This window comes from Chroicocephalus ridibundus, chromosome 3, assembly GCF_963924245.1.
Source record: "Chroicocephalus ridibundus chromosome 3, bChrRid1.1, whole genome shotgun sequence".
In the NCBI taxonomy this organism is placed as follows: domain Eukaryota; kingdom Metazoa; phylum Chordata; class Aves; order Charadriiformes; family Laridae; genus Chroicocephalus; species Chroicocephalus ridibundus.
This window is the reverse complement of record NC_086286.1, coordinates 43707984-43734099: the sequence shown is the minus strand read 5'-3', so window position 1 is coordinate 43734099 and position 26116 is coordinate 43707984. Positions and strand designations below refer to the sequence as shown.

Here is a 26116-nt window from a genome sequence, read left to right as displayed (position 1 = left end):
TTTAATTAATAAAAAATGTGGAATTCCTCCCTTAGCCTGCACAACCTGAAATTTGTGGAGAGTTGGAAAATACAGACGACTTGCTGCACTACAGCCTTTCATATATGGATAAACCAGGAGACTCATTTTTATGATAAATATAAATTACTCCAAGCTATACCCAACATCCTAGTCTATTTGGAATAACATCTTTGATTTTTCCCCTTGGTGCTGGTATCTTTCAGGATGCTCCTGCATTCTGTTCCAGGCTGTCCCTTGTCCTCTATGTGCTATTTGTCTCCAAACATTTTTAACTATATATTATCACTGTTTTCACTGTGTGCTGCCAATACTGTTCTCTTAATTGCCAGGCATGCCATTGCAAAGGACTTACTAATAGTATTCTGTTACACGTATCTGCATAATGTGGTTTAATTGGCTTTTCATGGCCGTTAGTTGATTCTGACATAATTATGTGGTTACAGTTTTTCCTTTCATTTATCAGGCCCATTATTACTATTCCACTTCATCCCTTCCATTAGAAGTAAAGACAAAACAGTGTCCTCACAGCACACCAGAAACTGCCAGGATTGCATCTGTGTGAGCAGCTCTCCTCGGAGCAGGAGTTCTTGGAGCGTGCCCTCTCCCTGTCTGTGAATTAAAGGACTGCCCTTCTGCCTAAGTGCTTCCTCCCGTGCAGAGATAGGGAGGAAGCCTGGGGCTTGAAAAACTAATGGGGTTTTTCAAGTGCAATTTTTACAGATCGACACCTAGCCTGACTATAAAATGAAGCATTAGCCATGCCTTACTGCCAGCCTCTCCCCATGAGCAGATGCGCCCAGGGACCTCAGCCTCGGGTGGCAGCGGGCATCCTCAGGGGCCGAGGTTGCCAGAGGTGCCCTGGCTGCAGCCCTGCCACTCACCCACTCGCAGCAGTTACACTCAAATCCCAGACTGGAACACCGCCATTTCAAGAGATGTATTTACAGTGCAGTAATGAACCCTGGCTTCCCACGGCGTTGCGTCTTGCAGTTGGCTTCTCTGGAGGCAAGCACTGATCAAAGCTTTTCCCGCTTCTGAAGCTGTGGGTAAGAGCTCTCCCCCATGTGGGTTCCCTGGTACACGATACAGACTGGGCTCCTCCTTTCCCTCTCTGGGAAAACACAGTTATCCTCTTTACTCAGCTGCCTGTTTTCATTAAGCTTTTACAAACTTAAGTTCAAATTTCACTGAACATGAAAAGTAGATCCAAAGTTACAGGAAGAGGGCAGACAGCAACTCCGATGCTTATTGTGCAGACCTCATTTTCTTAGGAAACCAGGTTCAGTGTCAGCCCGTCACTTCATGACCATCTTGATTTATGTATGTCACATCACTTTGAAATGAAAATAATACAAACAGTGCCCATATGTACGCAGTAAAACCTCAGCCGTCTCCTTTCTTGTAGAAAAGCCCCAGTACGCTTGGAGACCAAAAAAAATACTCTGTTTCAGAAGCGTCTTCCACACAGAGCCTATTTTTACTCCCATACTCTGAGGTGAGAAGAGACTGCTCGTCTTCCAGTTAATCACAAAGCCCTTCATCCTGCAGCCACTGCAGAGAGTGGGCAGCAGGGATGTGCTAGTGACAGATTTAGTATGAAGTGGTATGTCATCTAGATAAGGGAAAAGACTTTCTTTTCAGTTTGAGAGCTGCTGTTATTACAGGCTTTTTTTTTTTTTTTTTTAATAGTCTCAGAGGAGAAGCAGAAAAAAAGATTTATATTGAAAGAAGCAAAATCTGAGCATTGCTTCCCGATTTACGGTTACTGAAACTTGCAGCTAAGCATCATCTGCAGTATCTGTTAAGGTAAAATCCGTCAGGACAAGAAGGATTTCTTCATCCTGAGTTTTCAAGAGCAACTCACACAGTAACAAAAACATCACTGAAAAATTGAAGTGAAGAAGATCTCAAGAAATCAAAACCTTAATAAAACAAAGCAGGATAATTCAGAAATGAAAATAAAGCGTCACAAATCTGATTGTCTCAAGATGGAACTGAAATATTTGGATGTTAAAGTCACAGAGTTGCCTTTGAGTGACGTTTTCAGAGCATGTGCTGAGGGCAGGGGACAGGAATGGTTTTCTGGATAGAGAATTTTGTGTCCTCTCATGAGCAGGTTTCTTTCCCTCATTGTTAAGAACCACCATGAGTGCTCTTCTCAAAGAATGAAAAACATGGGAGCTGGTTTTCCTTATTCCCCATGCCATTTATATTTGTGCAGAGCAATTACTAACGGCTACCAAACCACCATTTGTCTTTTTCGCCAATAAAGGCTTTCTCAAGAAATCGTGGCTTATACCCACTGTACAATGATGCTCTAACTACAGAAATCAGGTAATCCTACAAAAAGTAACAAATACGGCCTACCTAGAAAAATACAAATTTTTATGACAAGAGGAAGAATTCCTTACTAGACTGGACAAAGAGCAGGATTCCATAAACATGAATGTCTGCTTATTCTTTTCACTTGTACGTTTGTAGGCATCACATACAAAATTAAAAGAACACAGGCAAAGAACCTAAACAACACAGGTTGTGGACCCATAACACTGTAAGCCTCCTCAACTGAGAAACAACGTTGGCAAAGCTTTTCAAATACATTTGGATGATGGGTTAGACAGGGTGTACGATGCGTCCTTATCCTGCACTGTGCAGACTAGACAGTGTGTTTCACATTTACCTTGAGCTATACTCTAAGAGACAACCCCACTGTGTAGGCAAGGTACTATTTGACCTAGATAAGATGGCACAATCTGGTTCACAGCTTGCAATATCTGAATTGTGGCAAATGTAGTAAGGAGGCTTTAGGAAACTCCTTGTTAATTTCTTTTAAAGAAAAAGTTCTTAGCAATTGCTCACACTCAGGCCTGATCCTGAAAATAATAAGCAGCTTTCCTCAGGCATTAATTGCCGTTTGCCCAAAAGCTCTGGCCATGGGCAGGTGTCGGGCATCCATTGCCTGTGCTAGAGAAATTCTGGATTAAGTACAGGTAGTCTACTGTGCACTAAATTTACTAACTTGACTTTCTATATGCAGGACTGTGTATACATCTGCCACTTGCCTTTGTTTGAAAATGTATTTAATTATCCTTTCAAGCCTGTGATTTTTTTAATGACCAATTTCCAAATGAATGACTGAGCAAAACCAGAATCACAATGGGGTAGAGTAATGGAGTAACAAAAACCATGCTATATCAATTACTAAGGCCTAAAAAGACCTACGATTTTCAATAGCTTCTAAAGAAAAATAATATACAGAAAGAAAAAAAAATATACCTTAGAGCCAACCACAGATATTTACAGTGGTAAACTCATTATCGTTTAATAAAACGTGCTCCAATTATTTGGCTAGCCTGCACTCCAAACATACGGTTCCTTTTCACTTGGTTACCATCTTGCCTGACCCCTACTGCAAAACCTCCCTTATGTTTTCATCTAGTATCATTTAATGCTCAGTGGGTATTTTCCAGTAATACATAGCATCATCTATGCTGCCTTCTGTGCAGCTATTCTTTACCTCTCACCAAAACCCGCTGAGCAGATATGCGTGCCAGTCCCATGCCAGGCACAGGTAACACCTGAACGGTGGCCTGTGGTGGCAGTGAAGGAGGAGAAGGGCGTTCTGATGGGAGTGACCATCACCAACGGAGAGAGAAAGACAAAGAGATTAGAGAAAGGTAAGTGTTTCTTTATGTAGTGTTGATGATGTGACTATTGTTGCAGACTTTGCCACAACAGGATTACAGGAGTAGCACTCATCACAAATTCATCAGGTGTAACAGACCCCATTCAGATGGTCATCATTTTGATGTAAATCAAAAGTGCAACCCAATGCTGAAGAGGCTGAGAAGGCTGCAACGCTGCCTGGCTCTTCCCTCACAAAACCTCTGCAGGCATTAGAGTCCATCAAAAGAGCAAAAGCCTGTACCTCAGCTGACACTTCACTCGAAATTGCAACCTACCCTTATGCGTCCTGAGCCAAAATCCTCCCTCTGTGCTTGGCTAGTAATAGAGCGCAGAGGCTTCACAGCTTTGTTATGTTAAAATCAAAAGTAATTCAGTGAAAACCAAATCCAGCACAGCCCTGCTTATGCTCCGAGTTCCACTTTTTCCTTCCATGTTGGTAAGATCATGGGAGCTACATTACTGTTGGGAAATACTAAATAGAAAAGATTAATACAAATGGTAAAGCACTGTATTCTCATAAAGTTAGTAAAACTCTGTCTAGCTTAAACTGAGAGTGAATAAATGCAAAATTTAAATTAACAGCATCTTTGGATATCAGAAATCATCTCAGGCGCAATAAATGTTCTCAGTTGAATTCCCTGTTATTTTGAAAACTGCAAACTGCTTTTGAAGATTACTTAAAGAATTCAAACAGATTAAATTTTGAGATTAACTTTTTCATTTTAACTATTGTTCCTATTTTCTATACACACTTTTATTGAATAAATGGTATTTTGGAATTCCTAGATTCAACTCTTAACCAGTCTACAGTGAATCAATTTGTGAGTCTTGCACATGAATCTCTTGTGCCTGGCCTGTGTCCCAGTTGTGTGGCTGTCGTCTAAGGCCAAAGGTTAATTTTCTACCATCTTGGTTTTAAAGGATTTGAAAATAATTGGCACGCAGAATTTCTACTGAACTAGAATAAAAGTCCCTTTCATTGACATAAAAATGCAGTCTCAACCTGAGCTGGGAACTCGATCCCATCACTCAAAATGGAAAACTGTTGTTCAAGCCACTGTGCTGGAAATAAATCTGAGCATGTGACCAAGAAGAGGCGATGCATTTGATAGAGTGCACCCAGCATTGGCACCGAATGTGGTATAAAGCCGTGACATGCTCTCACTAAAAGAAAGGAGGGGACGTAAGTGGACTGACTGTACCCCATTGGAACTGATAAAGTACATTTGAATTGCCATTGCTTGCGGTCCACTGGTCTTTAATTCTCACATTTAGAATGTACATTTGCTAGATTTGGGTCTGTGGTTCTTGCAGAATAAAAGTCCCAAGGATGTTAGAACTTCATGCATTATTTTTACTTTTATTACCTAATGGCAAAAAGCTGCCACGATAAGGCAGAGGAGATATTTTAGGAGCTGATATTTTTTATGTCCTATTCCTTTTTCTGCTGGTCCACAGGTCAAGAACGCTAAACTGCACAGTGATGCTCTACTAACTTCCACTTCACCTTACACTGAGTAGACAGTCCCACCATTATTTTGCATAGCAGCCTTAAGAAAACCATGCTGAAAAAAATATTAGGTTCAGCATTTAATTTCTGCTAAAAGGTACTGCCACCGAGATGCAAAGCAAGCCGAACACCCAGGCAGAAGGGGGGCTTGTTTTAAAATGGTGTGGTTTCAGAAGAACTTTCTGAGCAAGAGGTAGCAAAGCATCTTCAAAGCAGAAAACCAGAAATCACCCGTGTCCTTGTCAGATTAGAAAAAAAACCATCCCGATTTTTCTTTTTCAGCCATCTGCTCTATCGATATGGAAAACTCAGCAAAAATAATTATGTTTGTACAAATAATACAAATGCAATTTGTTTAAACCATGGACCACTCTGTGATGATGTTCATGCAGAACCTAACACAGAACTGAGACTGCAAGTTTAGGCTTTCTTACTGCTGTTGATGAAGCTCAGTAACAAACCAAGCCTGACACTGCCGCTTGCCAGAGCAAGCCAGAAGGCGGAACTGAATCAGTTAAAAATTCCTTGCTTATAGAGTCTATCAGCATAATTAATATCACTTGGCATAATCACAGCCTAATTTATCATTTTCAAATGACTTTTCAGTTTACAGTTTCATTACCCCCTCAAAGCAAGCACAAGTGTCTCTTTAGGGGAAAAGCAAGCTTGCAACTGCAAGAAACCATTTTTTCCAGGATCATGTTTGATTTATTTCTTGTTTTACTGCAGGAAATCTAATTAATGTGAATTCTAATTTGATTCTGTTTCTCTTTTGAAACACGTTTTTTGTTCCTTATATCAAAGAAAAGTGCAGGCTGGGAAGAAAAGGACCACGTTGTGCTGGCATCCACCTCACTGCTGGCAAGCTGCATCCCATTTCAGTACTGGTGTCATTCATTTGACATTTGACAATTCACTACCTCAGTGGAACCATAAAAAAATTAAAAGGTGAAGTGAAAGATCCTAGTAACTTCTGGAAAGGCCTGGACTCTCCTTTACCACGCACACACATGCATACATCCCACCGCCTCTTTCCATCTCTCCGGCATTGGAGCCTGTCCTGTCAGCCCTTATCTTGCATCTTCCTCACGCAGCTGGAAATCACAGCACGAGCTCTTAGTATTTGTTCTCATCCTATGTAATGCTGCAAGGGGCAGGCTCCGTACGCCTTCTGCTGTACAACACAGAGAGGAGAGTGCAAAGGACCGACCTCGGAATAAGGGCAATATTTATATCTAAACGCCTCTCTCAAAGTGCACGGTTTCTTTGGGGTTTTCAAGATTCGTGGGCTTCAGGGAAATGCACCAGCACGTAGTTGACTAATTGGATGCATTATTTATAACATTACTGACACACACAGTGGGTTTTCCTTCTGCAAACTGGATAGGGATTGGTGGCAGGCGTGCTGTGCACACAAACTGGGACAAGACATTGCATATGAATTATTGCTGTAAATGTTGAGCCCTGCCAGGCTACCTGATCAGAATTAGAAACCTCTTCTCTGGATGTAAGCAGAGGGCCAAAGGATATAATTAATTTTTGACTGAACCTTGATTAAATTCGGTGTGCAGGACCTTGAGGTAAGCTAGGAATCCAACCACTTTAGATAAATAAAGTAATTTAGTGAAACAGTACACAGGCAGCCCCAGGACAATGGCTAGCCTATACGAAAAGCTGTTTCAGAAATCCATACTTGCTCTGTGTCCTATTCTTCTGAGTAGCCACCTTAGATATTTACGGGGTTTCTGGCTGCTTCAACATGTAAGAAATGCCTCCTGTAAAGATGTGGTCCTGGTATATTCTCCTAGGAAGAAAACTTGGAATTAAATTAATACATCATATTCGCACCTCCTGCCCCTAACAGTAAAATTGAGAACATGCTGATTCATGCTTCCTTAATTCCTTCTTTCTGCTAAAGCACTATGTTGCACATGCAAGTAAAGGTGATTTGGGTCATCTGAAAGGCCTCTTTGTACTTGGTGAAGTACTAGTGTATTCAGCTTAAGTGTCAGCTGGCTGCTACACCACATGAACAAGTAGTAATAATGCATGCTATGGCTATTTCATCATGAGAAGGAAGAATATTAATCTGTTTATTGCATAAGGTCATGACCTGGGTGTTTTCTCCTATCTCAAATCATGGCAGATGCTGCCCCTGTGGGTGTAAAAACTATTTATCTAAATAATGTGTAACACCCCTTGCGAAAGAAACAGAAATACCGTGTGCCAAAGACATCAGAGACTTAATACACTAATAAAAGTCAGCATAGCTTTTACGTAAGTTAACACTGAACATCATGAAGAGGAAAAAAAACTACATAAAACAAGCGTAAGACAACTTCAACACTTGATGCCCCTTCCATCTGCAATATTGGGTAACAATCACTTTATAGGAAAACAAAAGAAATACCTGAAAAGATACCTGAAAAAATGTTACTCCACTTCAGCATTAACACTAACTTCCACTCTTAAAACTAAAAGATCAAATTTATTTCTCACAATTTTTGTTTAACTGAGTTGTTACGGCACATGCAGAGTTGAAGGTAATAAAATGTAGCCACAAAGATGATAAAAGATGTTTTCAACATATTACCTTAATAAGCAGAGCATACATCATGAAACTGTAGTTTATTGCGTATATATATGGTATATGTAGGTTCTGTACCTATGCAGCAGATCTTCATACAAAATGATGTGCTACCCAATCACAGAAATCTACTGTACCATTACATTTGAAAGAAATGCCTGATAAGTCGTTATATTGATTAAATTCCTTTGATATAATTCCTCTAACCAACAGAGGAATCCTCATGACTTCTGCAATTTTCTGAAGATACACCTCACGTTTCTGTTTGTGTGGGCTGCCTCCAGCAATGATCAATAGTTGAGCAGTTCCACACAAACACCAACGATTTCACTCTTTTGGTGGCTGCCGTTCACTTCACAAAGCTAAGAAAGGTGACTGCATGATGACTTACAAACTAGGCCTTGATGCTTATGACAACAATATCAAAGTCTGAGAAGGTTTAGCGATGCCATTAATTTTGCACATTCATATGGAAGGAATGCTTTTTCAGAATCTGTTTTGTTCTGCTTGATGACTTATGGATTTAGAAAGATGAGATTTTATACCGAACTGCAAAACTATTATTCTTTTCATAGAATGACTGAAATGATTGTCCTTCCTTGCCCTGACTCATCGAGATTTATGGTACTGCATTTCAGCCTGACTTATTGTGTGCCTTTTTCACAGGACAATAATAAATCCAGTTTTCCATGAAAGCATTCCACTGTTAAAGTGGGAGGCAACTGGGCTGCCGCATTTGGGAACCTTTGGAGTTAAGGCAGTTCTGAATGAAGGTATTTATCTAGATGGGAACTATCGTCTGTGCAATATCAAAGTGTGTGTGCGTGGGTGGAACCACATATTGGGAATACGCTTTCATTACTATTTTAATGTTGTTATTTTAATTGTTTAGTTGAACAAGACTGATCTGATGGGGTATGCTAATAACTAAATCCCTCTGAGAGGGATCTGCCTCCATTCATTAACATCACTGACCAAGATTAGTTGCCAGCAAGTTCTTGTGGGAGATGACAGAACAGACTGTGGTGCATTAGCACCCCCTCAGAGATTCAGTTGGCTTTTAATGAACAAGTTCTCTTTCAGTGCAACATAAATCACATTTTTGGCAAAGTGATGTATTGACTGCCTTTCTTACACCCACGTAAGTTTACTGGTTATTTAAGACTCTACCACCAGCTGTTGAGCCAGATGCCGGAACCCCTGGATCAGAGTGTATGGCCTGTATTGTTATCTAGGACAAACAAAATGACTGTAAAAGGCCACACTGGTCTTAAGAGCTCTGACTCTACAGGAATCCCAATCCCTTAGCTGCCAGACTCTAGCAGCAGCTTCCTATGAGCCAGCTCTGGCGCAGACGTGCGGCACAAACACTTTTGCCCCAGCCATGCAGTCTGGCTTGGACTTGAGAGCAGCGGTGGGCAGGACAGAGAGGTGCAAACAGGTCAAGTTCTGCTGCTCCCACTTTGTGCAGGCTGTCTGCAAGCCAGCTCCAGCAAAGAAGCCATAAAACCATTCTAGTGCAGCACCTACATTAATACACATTGCTGTCTCAGCATGTCTTACTATTTCAGGATTTCTTAATGAATGTAACACAAATGAAACTACAAGGACTTGTACTTGTAAGCACACTTGGTTGAAGGATGTTTAAATTCAGATCAAGCTGTTCTGGTTTACTGATGACTGCAGACAGGCCTTACAGAGGTGTGCCTGGAAACGATTCTCATCCCTGTGACCAATGCCATTGATTTTTAAATTTTTTTATTTTTTTTTAAGGCACTTGCCCAGTGCACTATTTCTGCTGCAGTTTCTGGCAGATCCTCCCGAAGGTTTTTTTCAAATTTCAATAGCTTAATTCTGAGGCTACTGAGTCTTATCTCTAAGCCATGGAATCACACGAGCGCATGTCACCAGTGCTGTCTGTTCACCACACTGCCTGCCTGTTTGCTTCAAGATAGCAGGAGTGGTCTTTAAAGCTGCCTCTAGTTTTGCACACACTTGTATGGATGATTTTCTATCTTCCATGTGCTGGTGTGCCGTGTGTGTTTACCACCAAATTCCTGCACGCCTCCAGTTCCCTAAACACTTCTAGAACCCATCCAAAGCTCTCGAGTCTGATAATCCTAATGCACTCATATTATCTGTCAAGTATCTGAAGGATCATTCATAAACCAGAACCAGACACACTCTCTTTGCAACATCTTCTGTGACTCTTAATTACTTTAAGATGTATTGATGGTATGGCAAGTATTAAAGAGCAAGCAAATGATTACGAGGTTAGTTTTACTGGAGAAAGAACTGTCTCTTTTCCTTTGCATTGTGGAGATCCAACTATCTGAACATCCCATGCTGTTTTGGAAAAAAGTGATTTATCTGTTCAAACTGAATATGCCACCATTTTGCACTGCAGGTGTACTATTCATTGATTTACAATTTATTATTAATTACTCCAATGGTAGGTAAACCTGTTCTACAGAACTTTCACAGCAAGTAAAAAAAAAAATAAGAAAAAAGATAAGTAATTTCAGAGGTCAGAGACAGAGTAATGAGCATACTCCTACAGTCAAAGAGATCAAATAAAAACATGCAGCAAGCTGTATTTTGCCCTCCCTTACACTAAATACAGACACATAATGCGGATGATGCATGCGAGAATGGAGCACAACAGTGGGAGCAGTAGGATAAACAGGAACAGATTCCTAGCACCTCGCAGCTGGGAAGCAGCTCTGCATCTAGAGGAACTAGCCCAGCTGGGGAAGCATGCGAAGTCTTTTTGGCTCCAAGTGCAAGGTGTATATAGAGAGCCCCATGCTGTTCCAAATCACTAGATCACAAAAGCAGTAGCCTGCAGGAGCAAGGAAGATCCAAGAGCACTACCAGGCCCTAACAGAAGTACATGCAGAACACAAGTGTAGCAGCCAAATTACCCATGGTCCTGTCCAGCTTCACCCAGCCCTCTGTTAGCAGTGCACAGCAATGCTAGCAAGAGACAAACTGCCCATTTCTTCACTGAGATTCATCTGTAAATACTGCATGGTCAGATAATAAATTTCAAACAGAGTAAGCCTAACGGGAAATGCTGACTGTCCTGATTTGCTGGACATAACAGAGAAAAAGTGGCCTGTCTAGTTAAAGAATAGAACAAAACATCAGACTTCCAAAAATACAAACTTCACACCATGATAAATGCATACTGCGAGTTCTGCACATTTCCAAGAGCAACGTATCTTCCCCCCACCTGCCCCTCAAAAAAAAAAAGAGGAAAGAAAGAGAAAAGCTGCTATTTTTAATATCTTGGAGAAAGGTAACAGTCATTAAACTGCTCTAGATTTGGTCAGATGGAGACCCTGCCCAAAAGCTCTTAGTGGAAATAATAAACATATTTTCAGCCTATCTATTGAAGGACAAGCTGTAATAGCATCACAGCAGAGTTTTGACAATCCAGCTAGCTTTCTATGCAACAAGAAATAAAAACGCAAGAAAGGTATTTAATTATTAATACAGCTCTGTAATATCTACTTAGATCTGTTTTCTTTACATCTTGACTCATTCACCTATGTTTAAAGATCTGGGCTGTGCTTTTATTTTACCTTTATAACATTAGCTAGTTCTGGAAATAATCCCATTGAAATAAATCAGATGAGCAGCACAAGTATTTTAAAGGATTAGATCACATGGCAAACAATATATCACAACTTTTTAGAAGCTGACATTCTCTCTCATATATGAGATATTCAACACAGAAATATGAATTTAGATAGAATATACTGGTATTATGTTGTGTGTACTTTCAGGCTAACATTTACCCATCTGAGCTTGATTGAACCTTGGTGGATGATGAAGTTGAAAGAGCCTTGTTTCATGTTATAGGACACTTGAGACTGTGCTCAATTTACTAATAGCGATGTGATATTGAACACCACTGGGACAGTAAGAAAATTAAGCAAATTATTAGAAGACGATGGTAAGGATTGGCAATGGTCTAAAGCGCACATTAGGGACATAACTGTAGTTCATACTAGAAGAACATTATATCAAATGGAAACTCTCTAATATAACTTGTGCTTGAGTGAAAAGATGTAATTCCACTGTCAGACAAAGTATCTTATCTCAAAAGGACCAGATGCACCATTACATAACTTCAAGAGACTCATTTAGATAAAAGTTCAAAAAAATGACTGACTGATTCTAGCGTGCTTTTTGCTCTATGCAGTTCTGTCAAGATAGGATGCAACTGCCATTAACAAACTGCAAATGTGCAGATCCTGTCTCAGTGATCAGTCTTGGCTCCACGATAGCAGGATTTTGGGGAGACTGGAAACAAATAAGATCATCGTGATGTAATTTGAGGTATATAGAAGTCCAGTATTTATTACATATTGGTTTTATGGGAGGACAATTTTGATCACACAAATAAATAGAAACTACAGTTTTCAAGGATATACTTTGAGGAAATGATCACTTCGCTTTCCCTGAGAGAGATACATAAGGAGAAGCGTGGGCTGCATTTGCTCCTGGCAGTGTTCCAGAGCTTCCTGAATTTTGGGAAAGTTTTGATTTGGATCTGAACCCCCAGAAATGGAGACCAAAAGAAGAAGGAATAATCGTAGAATAAATTTTGTCACTCCCTAACTGTTGCCTTTGAGTTGTGACTCTTGCACATGAGTCTCCTCAATATAACTGGGATGAAAATTCTGAGTAAAGAACCACATGGATTGCTTCTAACTGATTTTACCACCCAGAAGCAATCAAAGGGTTGCTCCTCCAATATTCCCACAATCTAAAATTGCCCCAAAACTGCCCTTTTAGATGTGGCTCTCAGTAGCTGAGATACCATATTCATCTCCCAACTTTTGTCATCTCAGAGTAGGAAGAAAAAGAGGTTAGGCTTTATCGATCTATTTGTCACAGTAGACAAAAGGAGGGGAAGGTAGTAGAGAAGAACTGTAACTGCTGCTTTTGTCTCCTTTCTTCCTGTTATAAGGAGAGCCTGAACAACTAAACTGAAACCCCCAGGATCTCTCAGTCCAGTTTTGTCCTGTCTCTGGTGGTAACAGGGAAGACATGCAGCAACATTTCAAGCGCTCCTGCAGCCACCCTGCTGCAAACCTTCTATAGCTGAGTCCAAAAAACTAATTCAAACTAAACGAAACAAAATATTGGCTTGTCACTTTTTACTTAAAATTGACACACAAAAAAAGCATATCTCCTTTGACCTGCTGTTGGTTTTTTGTGTGTGTGTTCTCCCCCCTCCCCCCATTTTTTTCTCTAATAACTATAGAGTACTTAATTTCAGAAAATTCAGAATCCAATATACTTTCACTGTAAGTATGCGCTAGATTATTCGTGTTTATCATAAAAAGCATGACTTGCTTATCTACTGTATCTACAGATGCTTAATAAATCTTTTTCGAATAATGAATACTCACAGCTCTCTTAACATCTCACACAGCTAATCTGACTGTTGAATCAACTGAATCATTAACAGAATAAATGAATTGGGCAACTTATTTCTCATTCTCCAAATGTAGTTGATAATTCATAATTGCTACAACTTTCATGTACTGTAGGAGTCAATTCTAAAAAGACATGAGTACGTTTTACATTACAATAAAAAAGTAGTCTATAGAGGGTTTCTCATTCACGTGCTGTCACATATCTTACCGTCTTTAGTATTTTGGCCCTCCTGTATATTTATTTAACATCTTAGGTGCATCAAGCAAAAACCTAACTCCTCAGATAAAACAGGTCACTGTTTCCAACCTGATAAACAGTGTTGGGACAGTTTATCTAATTTTCTAATTACCTTAAATTATGCAGATAAAATCAGCAGTTTCTAGCTTATAACCACAAGAGACTAAGAGAAGGATAGAAAAGAAACTGCCTGAAAAGGAAATACTGTTGTTTAATAGTCCTGTCAGATACCCAGCTGTCACACTTGGAGCTTTAGAAGTGCTCCAAGGCACTGCTGAGAGGCAGCAAGAGCAAATCATCTCAACAGAGATGATTAGATAAACTTCTGCTATTCAAAACACTGCCCGAACTCATTTCATGAAAGAAGCAAGGTCAAAAAATGTTACTGCTAACATGAAGCCCATTTTACCAAGAATTAATGTGTCTTCACAAATAAATACACAGATGAAGACATCAGGTATTATTTTTCCAGTCCTCCTTCTGATGCATTTTTAAGATGAAGGGAAATCAAATGCCTTTCTGAAGTCTTTGTATTGGTGACACAAATCACACAAAGAATCCAAGAGAGACATAAAATAAGTGGGAAAATGAGAGCAAGTTCATATGGTTGGTTTTTTGTCCTTAAAAGAATTTACATTTTACAGCTTGGTTGGGTTTTTTGTCCTTAAAAAAAATTATATCTTACAGCCATTCAGCTTAAACTGGTCTGAACTTAAAACAATCAGAAGAATGAACAATCCAGAAAATGCATGCACTTAAGAGGCATCTTAAAATGAAAAATCCTCTTGCTAGCAGTTTTTGCACAGCTAACTAAGCGATAAAATCATGGGTCTGGTTAGGAACTTTTCCTCAATGTCACCTGAGCCAAAGTTTAAGTAGGGCTTTTTGAGATGTTTTTAAGATGTCACAGGCAAGATAGACTAAATGACTACTTGCAGTGGATCTGGATATTGAGGTTTGCTTAAGAACCAACGAGACAAGAGCTTTTGCAACTACTTGATTATCTTTCGTACTTTTCATCCATACCTTCCATCCCGGCAGGAAGGTGGCTGCTGGCCCAGGATGCTTGGGCAAAAAGTTGGGTCCATTGTTGCCGCATGGCTGCTCACTGTTACTTGTCTGAGGCATCTCCAGACAGCGTCCCTGGTGCATTTCCTGACTTCCATCTCCTCACAGCTCCCATATCTCCAAGATCTCCCCCATTTCCAGGATCCTTCCTCCAGCCAGAAACTTCATATTCTTCTTTTCAGGCCCCCCCTTTTTTTTTTTCCCAAGACCACTTCTTTCCACACCCCTTATTTTCTGGCATACCAAGACTCACTCTTCCCCCAGCCTAAACAGTTTCCATGCATAAGCACAAGGTGCAAGCCACCTCCTAACTGGTGGTTCTGTCTCATGTCTCTTCAGTAAGTGGAAGACTGGACATGACACTTCCCTTTAGTTCAGGTATTTACAGTCAGACTGTACCAATTACAGGGAGCAAGCAGCACGCTTGAGAGCCCGAATGTTCAAATTTGGACACTAACCCCACATGTGCACCTAGCTACCTGCTAGCATTCATTATTTAAGCTATTTTTTTTTGCTTACTAGAGTATTTAATATTAGCTTGGTTCCACTTCCACTGAAGACAATCGGATTAATTTTACGTGTTTCAATAATTTTCAATAATAGAATTTTTCAAGGGCTGATTATTTGTTGCACATAACTATATTTTTCTAAATTGGTTTAACTAATCCATTACAGTTGTTTGCCCACTGGATTTAATTATTCATGTGTGAATAAAACTTTTCCAAAAATATTTTTAGCATAAAGAGCTCTAGAAGTGTTTCTTGAGCTGATTAAAGGTTCTGTCTGTACTATACACCTCACATTTTTTGAGAGAATTAAAGAGCTAAATGCATTTTCAAGCTTTGCTGGAATTATTGGAGGGAGTCATGGAACAAAAGAAATATATGACACTTTTTGTTAGCTCTTGCTCTGCACTAATATTATGGATTATAACAATTTTTATATAACCAATTTGATTTAAGTACATGAATAAGCTACCTGATCAAGCAAATAGGAATTAGAATACAGCACCATGCCCATCTCAATTGTTATTAGTTCAAACCACAGGCAAAAATTAATCAGTATATGTACCTAATTTCAGGCACGTTTGAATGAATCCTTTTTCAGGCAAACATTTTAACATAGATGCACATATTTTGCTGAATAAAACCAGACACGAACACGTTATCTTAAATATATACTTAAGTAGTTTGCACAGCTATGGCCCAAAGACATTGCTTGGCTTGTTTGATGGTTACAAAACAAAATTCTTAGTAGGTGAGAGCCTGGGAACTCTGGGAAAATACTTTATCAATTGCATCCATTACCAAATGTACATCAGTGAAGTGTAAGTTGTATAGCTGATCACATAGATTTCTTATACAAAACAAAAAGTTCAAAATGTGTTTTAAAATTTTATCTTCATCATTTTCCTCTTCTAGTACCACCCCTCGCCCCAGCCCCCAAATCATAGTCAGAATGCCACCACAAAGAACAAGAGACCAACTCTCCAGAAGTCTTTCATCAAACCGGTAAACCTGAAAGACTTGTTGATACAGTTTTTGCACCATTTTATCAGTTTACAAAAATATACCATAAAGAAACTAGATTGGTAGAAAGAATATTTCACTGATAAAATTTTACATGGCTTACTACATATAAGAAAGTGGTACCTGTCTAAGAAAGTGGTAAAACCTTGGCTCTTCAGAACCTGGAATTTTCAACAGGCTATGTGATTGGGCAATATTTGCCATATATTGATAACAACAGAAAAAGATGCATCCCTGAAACAAAATCTAGATGCGTACGACGAAAAGAACAAAATATTTCACTATGAATGAATAAACCATCTAATCTTTGTAAAATCTTTTTTTTTTTTTTTTCAGGGAGTCTAAACAGTACTTTTCATTTGCCTGTGGGGTTTGATTTCAGACTGAAGCAGATTGGTAGCATAGATGACTTCAGCCAAAATTATTAGAGTTTTGTAAAACTTGCAAACCACCCCAAACATGGTTTCACTTGAAAAGTAATGATCAAACTTGGTAATAGTCTGCTGTCAGCCTTGCCCATAATTTCAAGGCTGAGACTCTGGCAAGTATTAAAACTTTGACAGTGAAGGCACAAGGATATACGCAACTTTAAAGGTTATTCCCTAAGCAATATATGCAGCATACAAAAATCTCTCCCTGACGTAGAAAATTTACTTTTAAAGGAAATACTAGTATTGCTTCTTGCCAGTGCTGGGAAATCAAGAAAATGGCAACAAAACTCAGTAACCCTCACAAGAGACTGATTTCTAGTGTCCAGCTTATAAATATAGAGAAGAATTATCCACAAAGATAGTAAAAACAAAGCTGAAATCTTTTAACACGCAAGTCCTGACATTGTTTTCTAAAGAGCTGTTAAAAGTTAAATTATTATTTCAGCTTTAGACTTGGGCTCCAAGAGAAGAATGATGCTAATAGACTTTTTTTTCCCATCCCCCTGCAAAGGGACAAAATAGCAATAAAATACAGTTATATCTACCAGAATAACCTTGCGTAAATATTCTCTAGTATGCTGAGCTGCTACATGTTAAGTGCTCTGTACCTGCTATGTCAGAGAAGCCTTTCGACATCTTTAGGCCCCTAGCAAGCAAGAGGTAGGAAGGCTCTAGGACTGTAGCTCAGAGTGAAATACTGTAGAGACCTGCTGCATCTCCAGGGCAATCGCCACACCAGAGAAGCAGATGCTTCTGTATGAATTATGCAGTGTGCTGTCCTGAACGTATGCAAAGGTTCAGTCCAGAGGAAGCAATAAACATGCACGTAGAAAATATGGGGGAAGGCATATGAAAAGATACGACAAACATGCACAGTTAAAATCTTAAGCTTTTAATTGCATTTTACACGTTATTATATGCAAAACTGGATGCATTCACATAATTTACACTGGAACCATGCTGCTGAATAACGAGACATTGTTAGCTACAGAGTGACTGACTCATTCCGGATGTTTTGTTTGAGTAAGAAAACAACTGCTGTGCTCGATAGGCCCAAGTACCATATGTTTCTAGAATAGCAGAGACCTACTTCATTCTGTGATTTGCTGTCAAGATCTAGTAACACTGGCCAAAGTGGTTTGCTGATTCAATAACCACAAGTTGTGTTACTCAAAGTTGGATGAGCTTTCAAAGAAACCATAGGTGACTAATCAACAGCCCAGTCTACCTTTTCATGGTCCTCTCCCTGCAGGTAAACCAGGAAATAACAGGAAACATGTAGTGGCATCTGCAGCGAGATCCCTGCCTCCCACTGCAAAACTGCAGCAGCTCTACCCTGCTACTGCAGGCAGCATGACTGCAAGGGCATGGGTCTGGACAGGCCTGGCACTATCTGCTCTGCTACTTCCCAGTTTAACTCAGTCCTTATTAGTTTAGGCTTTGAGAGAAGAGAGAAGAAGAAGAGAAGACCTGATCCGTCATTTGCACGTACACTGGGACTCTGATAACGAGGACCCATGGGTGGTGTGTTACCCCAGTGAGGGCTTGGCTCACAGTGGGTTGTAAGATCAGTTCCCACGTGTGTGCAGAGGATTTTCCTTGAGGAAAGCACTCAGAATAAAATTACAGAGTTCTGTGCTATTTTGCCTCTTATGTGAAAAGAAAAGTTCAAGACAGATTATTATTTTAGGACTGCATATCAGATCTCTTTGACAGTTGCCCTTACTTATTAACCTGTAACTCTGGAGTAAGAAAATTGGATACTCATATCTGATGTCAACAGGAGCCAAGCTTCTGATATCCTTCGTCTCTTCTGAAACCCCAGCGTACATTTCTTAACTAACTGAAAGCAGATTCTCTGTAACTGAAACCTAGATAGACTTCTTGCTCTGTACAAATATTCTTCTGGGCTTCATATTATCATTACATACAAAAATATAATATTATATGACAACGAGATGAAAAAAATCTCCAAACACACGCAGAAAATTGAGTGACAAAATTAAGAGTGTGCAATCCCATTTGAAACACTGGCCCACAAAAAACTGGCAAAGTTTAATGTACACATACTAAAAAAGTTAAGATTTACTTCAGTATGAGAAGACCAAACCTATAAGGAATTGTAGCATCTTTGATGAAGGTCACAAACACAATCATTAAATATAATAATATAACAGTCTGTGGGGTAGATGTGCCTCTTTTCTCCGCATTTATTATTTTCACTGGTACTCAAAACTCCAATTAGAAGAGGCTTCAAAGCTAAAATAGAGTATAATCTATTTATAAGTGAAATAGTTCTGTGAAGAGCTATTTTACTTGTGACATACGAACAGTTTAGCTCACGAGGCACAACATATAAACATTTAATTTCTAAACTGTCCAAAAGCCCAAACTAAACATTCTTGCATTGACTGGAAATACAACATCCTCTTGGCCACTTTCTCTGGTTTGCTAACAGCATCCTTCTTTTCTACCAGTTTTCCAGATTCCTTTGTAAACATTCAAAAAGTTACCTTTCAAATAAATTAATACACATAGGAACAGCAAAAATCTATTTACCTCACTCTTTCTTTACTAAAATAGTTCATTTGTTTTTATTCAGACTTTCAGCCTCTTAGCTCAAAACAAATCTTAAGAGCTTCAACAAAACCAACACACACCTTCTTCTTTACAAAATCATTAGAACCTATGTTCAAAATTATTCATGTGTTTCTGAGATTCTGCTTACATTTCAAAAGTAAGCTTTTTTACTGCAACTAATGACTACCTAGGACTGCTTCTTTTTCCCCCCGTCATGCATTTCAGGGTGAAATTAGTGAAATCTAAAAGCACAGGTTCCACTCCCTAAAGATGACCAACTGCAGCCTCACACAGCCAGTGGTATGTAGCAAAAATGAACATTACAGCTGTTAACAATCCCGAGACTGTTGAGGAAAGAAAAAAGCTACAGATACCTACAAGAAAGCAAATAAGGTGCATTACTGATGATGCATTCGCAATGGTCACAGACTGTAGAGAGTCCTCAGCACTGGTTGTTAGCAAAGAGGCCTAGAGCACGTCCTCCAACTTGCTTGTTTATGAAGAATCAAAATATGGAATTCTCTCTAATACGTACAACATTCAAAAACATTATGCTATTGACTTCTGTACCCATAAATCTCTCCCTCCCCAAAGATGGTGGGTATTTCAGGATAATACCCACTATCCATTTGGAATTCTTTCCAGATTTTCCTTTTCCTTATTTAAATGGCATATGAGAGGGACTAGGTCATGCTCATGACATTACCATGGAGTTTCCGCAGTGGTTTTTTTTCAAACAGGTTCACCCACGTGTTTTTGGTTTTTTGTTTAAATAAGCAAACCAGAACTTACAAACAACAAAATCATTGCAGAAATCAATAAAGGCAATCAATTTTTTAAAATTTAACCCAAAGTATAACTGTTGAGGATAGCTATTCCAATGAAAAGATTTAAAGTTTATAGTAATATACTTTTGCCAACACAGAAGAGTCATCAAAACCGTGGCAGCACAGTTTTTGATGCTGGCACTTCTGCCAGCAAACTAGCAGAAAAAGAAAGCTATCCATCTCCACTTGCTGGCCTCAAAACATTACTTTTTTCCCTCATTATACCCTCAAAGGGTATAGGATGACTTTTTCAATGAAATTACCTGTCCCAACGATCTCCAGTCTAGGCTGGCACTTCCAATGTACACGTGCTGTTTATCAACAATCCAGAAAGATGACTGAAGACGACCCTCGTTATATGCTGACATGTTCACGTACAACACTTCAGCACCTAGAGATTTAAGGATAAAATAATAAATAGCATTGTTTAAAATAACATCATTTACATTATTAAAAAAAGAAACAACTTCATATGCCAGGGCCTCAGCTTCCAAAACTAGTGAGAGATGTAATTAAACATACCATTAAGGTTTAAAACCTAAGATAAACAGTGTTACTGTCCCACTATTTAAGACGTTAATTAACATATATTCCAGAAAAGCAGGTATGGGGAACATTCCCATGCATTATAATGTTTACTTAATTTTCTTCCATTTTAGGACTAAGTAATTGCTATTTTTTTCCAGCACTGTATGTTTGTAAAACCAGTTTATCTTTAAAGGTCTTCTCTGTAACTCAAATTTGCTACATATTATAATAACGACCTTTAAAATACAAACCCAGTTACAACCCTTTCCTGAAAAGCAGACTCCACTCCTTTGCCATGGTTTGATCAGGGAGCCTACGGTGGGCTGTCACATGGAACAGACCCCGACAAGAGATCATAGGTGGAGAATTAAGGAGTGAGGAAGTAAGCAAAGGCCTAAAATATGATGAAACTGCTCTTAATCCTGCCAATCTGTGACATTCAACCCACCACTTTGAACTGAACAGTTTTAATAAGGATTACAGGCCACTGAAATCAAAAGAGCTACTTGTCGGGTAAAAGCACGTTGCCTCTATCACATCAGTAGGAAAGTTTGAATTGGCCCTATCAGTATGCTTGCAAGACTAAATCCAGAATATACTTAATATTAGGTGAGTTTAGGGGATTTCTCATATTGTTATTGTTCTTTCAGTGCTCCAGTGTTTGTGAGATTAGGTGATTAATCTGAATTAATCATTGCTGAAGGCAATTTAAATTAACCCACTCATCTTCACATTTTAGTCGTGACAGTAACTGGGGAAGAGAAGTGACAGTAAACAGCAGCCTGGAGGGCAGTAACGGTACCAGCCATCTCCCATTAAACATCCATGGGATCTTCATGATTCCCATGGGATCTACATGAATTCCCATAATGGTTGGATATGAGTCACAACTTCAAAAGAATTCCAGGATACCTAGAGAACGAAAATATATTTCTTTTCCTCTAACTTCCTATTTCTGACCTCCTAAGGAACACTAGACTCACAATTTTAAGCAACAGTTACCAGTGCTAAATATTTCTTTTTTATTATGAAGACTGTAATTCTCACTTGAACGAATGAGTCTAGAAGTTTAGACATCACGAAAAGAAGAAAAGTCAGGTAAGGTGCCACTTTTCATGAAGCATCAAACACGCAAGATAGGATTTTGAGCAAGTTACAGAATTTGGTTCATTGTACAATTACATTTCCTGCAATCCAGTTATCTTTCCAGTTTTTTTTAGGTATCACCCATTCATCTATGCTTAGAAAAAAAGGTATTTACCAATTTTCCTTGAAACATGTTGCTGCTGAATTTCAATCCATGCATTAATGAACAGAACTGTGCTAATTAATGAGATAATGTGTGTGAAATGGAAAAGACATCAGAAAACACTACAGCAGGTGTTAAATGGTTTAAATTGTTTTCTGATGAATAAACGAAACAAAAGCAACTCCTCCTACTAGCTAAGGTAAACAATTCTGTAAGGCACTAAACTCCTAGCTGCTTATCTGAAAACTGTTTAAAATCAAGTTTAACGTGGCAGTTTGCTTTGATCATCTTTTCTTTCCATACATCCAATTTGCAACATTAAATAGCAGTATGAATTTAACACCCACAACACACCTACATCAAATAGGTTTTAAATGAAATGTTAGGATTTTTGTATAGGAAAGGTAAAACAGTTGGAAACAACAATGAGCTTCCTTCTCATAACTGAGAACCTAAAATCAACATAGTTTCAAAAAATTTTTTGAAATATCCAATGCTGAACAAAAATGCGGATTGTCAAAATTACAACAGGAGACTATTATAACCAGTAATACTAACGTTAAAAATAGCAGACATCATCAGTAACCTGGCACAAAATTCAAAAGTTGTAAAACACCAGGATTTGTAGGCGTGAGCGATGGGCATAAGCAGTGGGATGGGACTATCACTCTAAAATATAATCTAGGCTTCAATTACCAAAATAGTGAATGTAGCAGTGCAGGAGACACTGCCATCACACATACTATTAAAATCAAAACCTGGAACCCAATTTCTTTTCCTTCTGGAAACAGCCAACTCATAAGACTTGAGGAAACAGTATCTCTACGTTAATTAAAAAAAAGTCATGTGTTGCAAACAGCAGCTGCTGTGCAGCCTATTAATGAATCTTTAACTTCTGATGAAAGGAAACATGCATCAGTATTGATAATTGCCTCTGTTCCAGAAGCCCTTGAGATGTTTTGTTAAAGTAGGCTTATCAGGCCTTCAACACAATCCATCATCCCTAGCGTGGTCCAGATCCCCTGAGGAAATTAAATTGGACTGATCAATATGTGAAGCCGTAACAGAACTCTTCATCATGCAGCAGTCTCAATTACACAAAGCTGTGGGTCTACTGAGTTCAACCAGAAGGCACAATTTGTAGGCTTGATTGCTAACATAGATGACAGACAATCTAACAATTTTTTTTTTCCACTGAAGATTAAACTGCAGGGTGAGATCTTAAAGAAAACCAGCACTGTCACTTAAAACTCAAGTGGATTTGCCTGTCCCATAAAATTGTGCATTCTAAAGGCTGGGCCAGATTGCCCTCTCCCTGCAGGAAAAAAAAAAAAAAAAAAGACCAGTGTAGGGATCACAGCATGCTTTACATAACAGACATTTCTCTGCATACTTTTTCTTCTAGGTGGGGAGGTTTTGCACTCTGCGTAAGGGAGATGAGATGTAGTCTGGGATGCACAGAGGGGACTCTGCCCTTGAGAGCCTGGACTTTCTCCATGTGATGGGAATGTAGCCAGGAGGTGCCAGGCTGCCAGTTAGCCTCTTGCTTTGTCTCATAATGGAGGAAGAAAACAGAAGACAGTAGTAGTACTGCAAAAAGACTGACTTTTCATCCATTTCTAAAAGAAATCCAATCCCCAAAGTAATCCCAAAGAAGAAGGATGGCACAAGCAAGTGCCATTTACCATTTCTAGTCTTGCAACATCCTATTTGGCCTAGCTGCCTGCTCTCAGATACTCCACTAACAACGTCATGAAGGCTACAGGGCATGCGTAACTTCAAGAACAGCAGCTTAAAGCTAGGACCTTTTCTATATATTTGAGTCAAAACTCTAAGTTGTTAGCAGGAGACTTCAATCAAATCTGCGAGATACGTTCTATCATGAAAAACTGTGTCATTGAGAAGAGCATCTTACCACAATTGTGTTGCGGCATATGCTAGCTGTGGATTTTACTGCTGCTCAAGCAAGGTCACCAGGCAGCTAACACAAACTGGGAGACTCTTCTTCATGGCAGACTGCAGTGGCTGGGGCTCACAGGGCTGCCGCTCAGCCTCCAGAGCCAGGTTTATGCAACAGCATAGAGAAGGGGCATCAGGAGGCTTTAGATCCAACGCCTGCAAGCAGTCTAGGATATTAGCAGGTTTTCCTGGTACAAAGGCAACATCACTGAGTCAAATCACCTCTCTGGTGGATACGGTAAATCATTTTTGTAAAGAAGACCCAGAAAGAGCAACTGTTTAGGCTGCTATTATCACAGCTGCCTTGAAAGCAAACATGCAAGTTCTGCCTCCAACAGTTTTCAACAGCACCAGTTACAGGCTAAACTCACTCTGGAGTTAGCAAACATAACGCCCAAGAAACAGAAGCTGCATTTGCTTGTACCACGGCTAAAATTGGCCTTCTGTCTTCACAACTTTCTTTCTTTCACTACAGTGTTTTTAAAAACCAGAGAGAAAAATGGGAAAGGGGAAGGACTCAAGAATTGAGAGGAGAGACAGACAGAGGTATCTGGGAAGTTGCAGCAAGAGTGATCAGTGATTCACAACAGGCAAAACAAGCACGAGAAAAGCACCAAGAGTCCTGACCTCATTAGCCCTGACAGTAGAAAACAGTGCCGCAGCACAAAAGAGGGTAGAGAGAAATGGAGATACATGATGTGATGGCACATATTGGGACTGTGCCTTGTGCAGAGCCCCAGGAGAAAGGGTCATGGAGCCAGACTGAGCTCTGCTACCCCCTGCTAGGAGCAGGAGCGTTGTAAAGGCAGAGAGGAAGAGCAGGGGCTTTTGAATGCCTCTCCTTCCCCATTTTGGGAAAACAGCTTGTCAAGTGCAGGCTGCAGAGGCATGACAGCTGATGGCAGGGGGAGCTACACAGGGCAGTTGGTAGGATAGGGGAGTAGGGAGGTTGTAGAGGGATTGCAAAGAAGAAGGGACAGCAGGATACAAGGAAGAGCTAGTATATGAAATGAGTTCGGACAGTGAAAGCAACGTTGCTTACAGCTCTCTTGTATATTTGCAGTTTGAACCTGAGAAATGCTCCTGCACCACATCCAATCCACTGTTTGTCTTCCAGCTGCTGTTCTCCACATCACCACCAAGCTGGCCACAGGAGGAGAAGCTGTCCTCCCCTGCTCGATCATTCTTGCTGTCCCTTCAACTCTCCTCATCACCATGCCCATACCCTTTGCTCACAGCACTGTTTTTTTCCCCTCTCCTAATTTTGTGTATTCCCAAGCAAACAATCCAAGTAATGAGACCTTTAAAAAGGAGTCTGAGAACGTCAGCTGCTTCACCCCACTGCTGACAGTCACTTGGCACACAAAGATACACGTTTTGATCTATACCTTTTGGAGGGTGGCCACATGCCAGAGGCAAGAGCAGACTTAACTGGTCCATACTATGAACCCTAGGGGTCAGAAGCACATGCACGCTTGAGTACAGCTGGTGCCCGAGCAGCCGGCACGGCACCTTGCACAGCCTCTCTGGGAGGCTGCCACAAGGGTGGGAGGCAGCACGCACGGCACTTGCCACTGAGCAATAGACTGAGTTTTCAGATCAGTATAGATGCAGCTAATCATCATGTACTAACTCAGAAAGATCAACGGAAGTTCCTTTATTATCCCTAGGTCCCAAACATATTTTTCAAAATGCAATTTGCTCACTAGGATATGAATGTGTACACATACCGATATATAAAGTAGATGTCTCCTTCCCTACATTTTGCAATAGACGCTTTCATTTTATTTATTTGCTTTTGATTACAAGCCTTAGCACAAAATACACCCATTAATAAAAATAATTTTTATTCTACCAAGACAAAAATCCAGCGTTTTCCATACCCTGTTCACAAGTGGCAGAGTAGCTGTCTCATATTAAGCAGACACAAGTGACCCAGGCAGAGGATCATCTCCCCAGGAATATTCATGCTTTTTTCTCTCGACTGATTGCAAAAAGTCTGGAGTTGTTCCAGAAGCCCCATTAGCGTGACCTGCCAGCACTCAGAGGAGGACAAGTACAAAAGCAGAGGAATGCACAACTTGACAACAAAGTTATTTTTACTACATCTCTGAATGATTAAAAGAGAAACTAGACTATTCACTATTTCTGTGGTCTTCATGGAATATTGGATTTGAAATGCAATTTAAAGTCTGCCTGGCCCCAGAAGGATTAATGATTTGTGCTTATTTTAAAGAGACAAAACTCAAGGACTTTTAGGAAAATCTCTGATGATAATACCTTAACTTTGAATCAGCTGTTTTGTTTACATTGCCCTCTGCTCCTCACCCCCCTTTTTAAAAACTACCAAGACTGAATGGCATCCACTCTGGGATTATATACTATCCATCAGCCTAAGCCTGGAGTAATTTGGAAAAAGAAAAAAAAAAAGTATACAATAAAAACCTTG

General features: G+C 39.7%; 1 protein-coding gene across 3 annotated transcripts in view; it reads right to left on the bottom strand.

Annotated features, from left to right (window-relative positions):
- PLD5 (phospholipase D family member 5) overlaps positions 1–26116 on the bottom strand; it is a 179826-nt gene that overhangs the window by 17205 nt on the left and 136505 nt on the right. For all 3 annotated transcript variants that reach the window (XM_063328929.1, XM_063328930.1, XM_063328933.1), the window contains one exon: positions 20195–20322. In XM_063328929.1, the coding sequence (XP_063184999.1) occupies positions 20195–20322 (128 nt within the window). The remainder of the gene's footprint in view (positions 1–20194; positions 20323–26116) is intronic.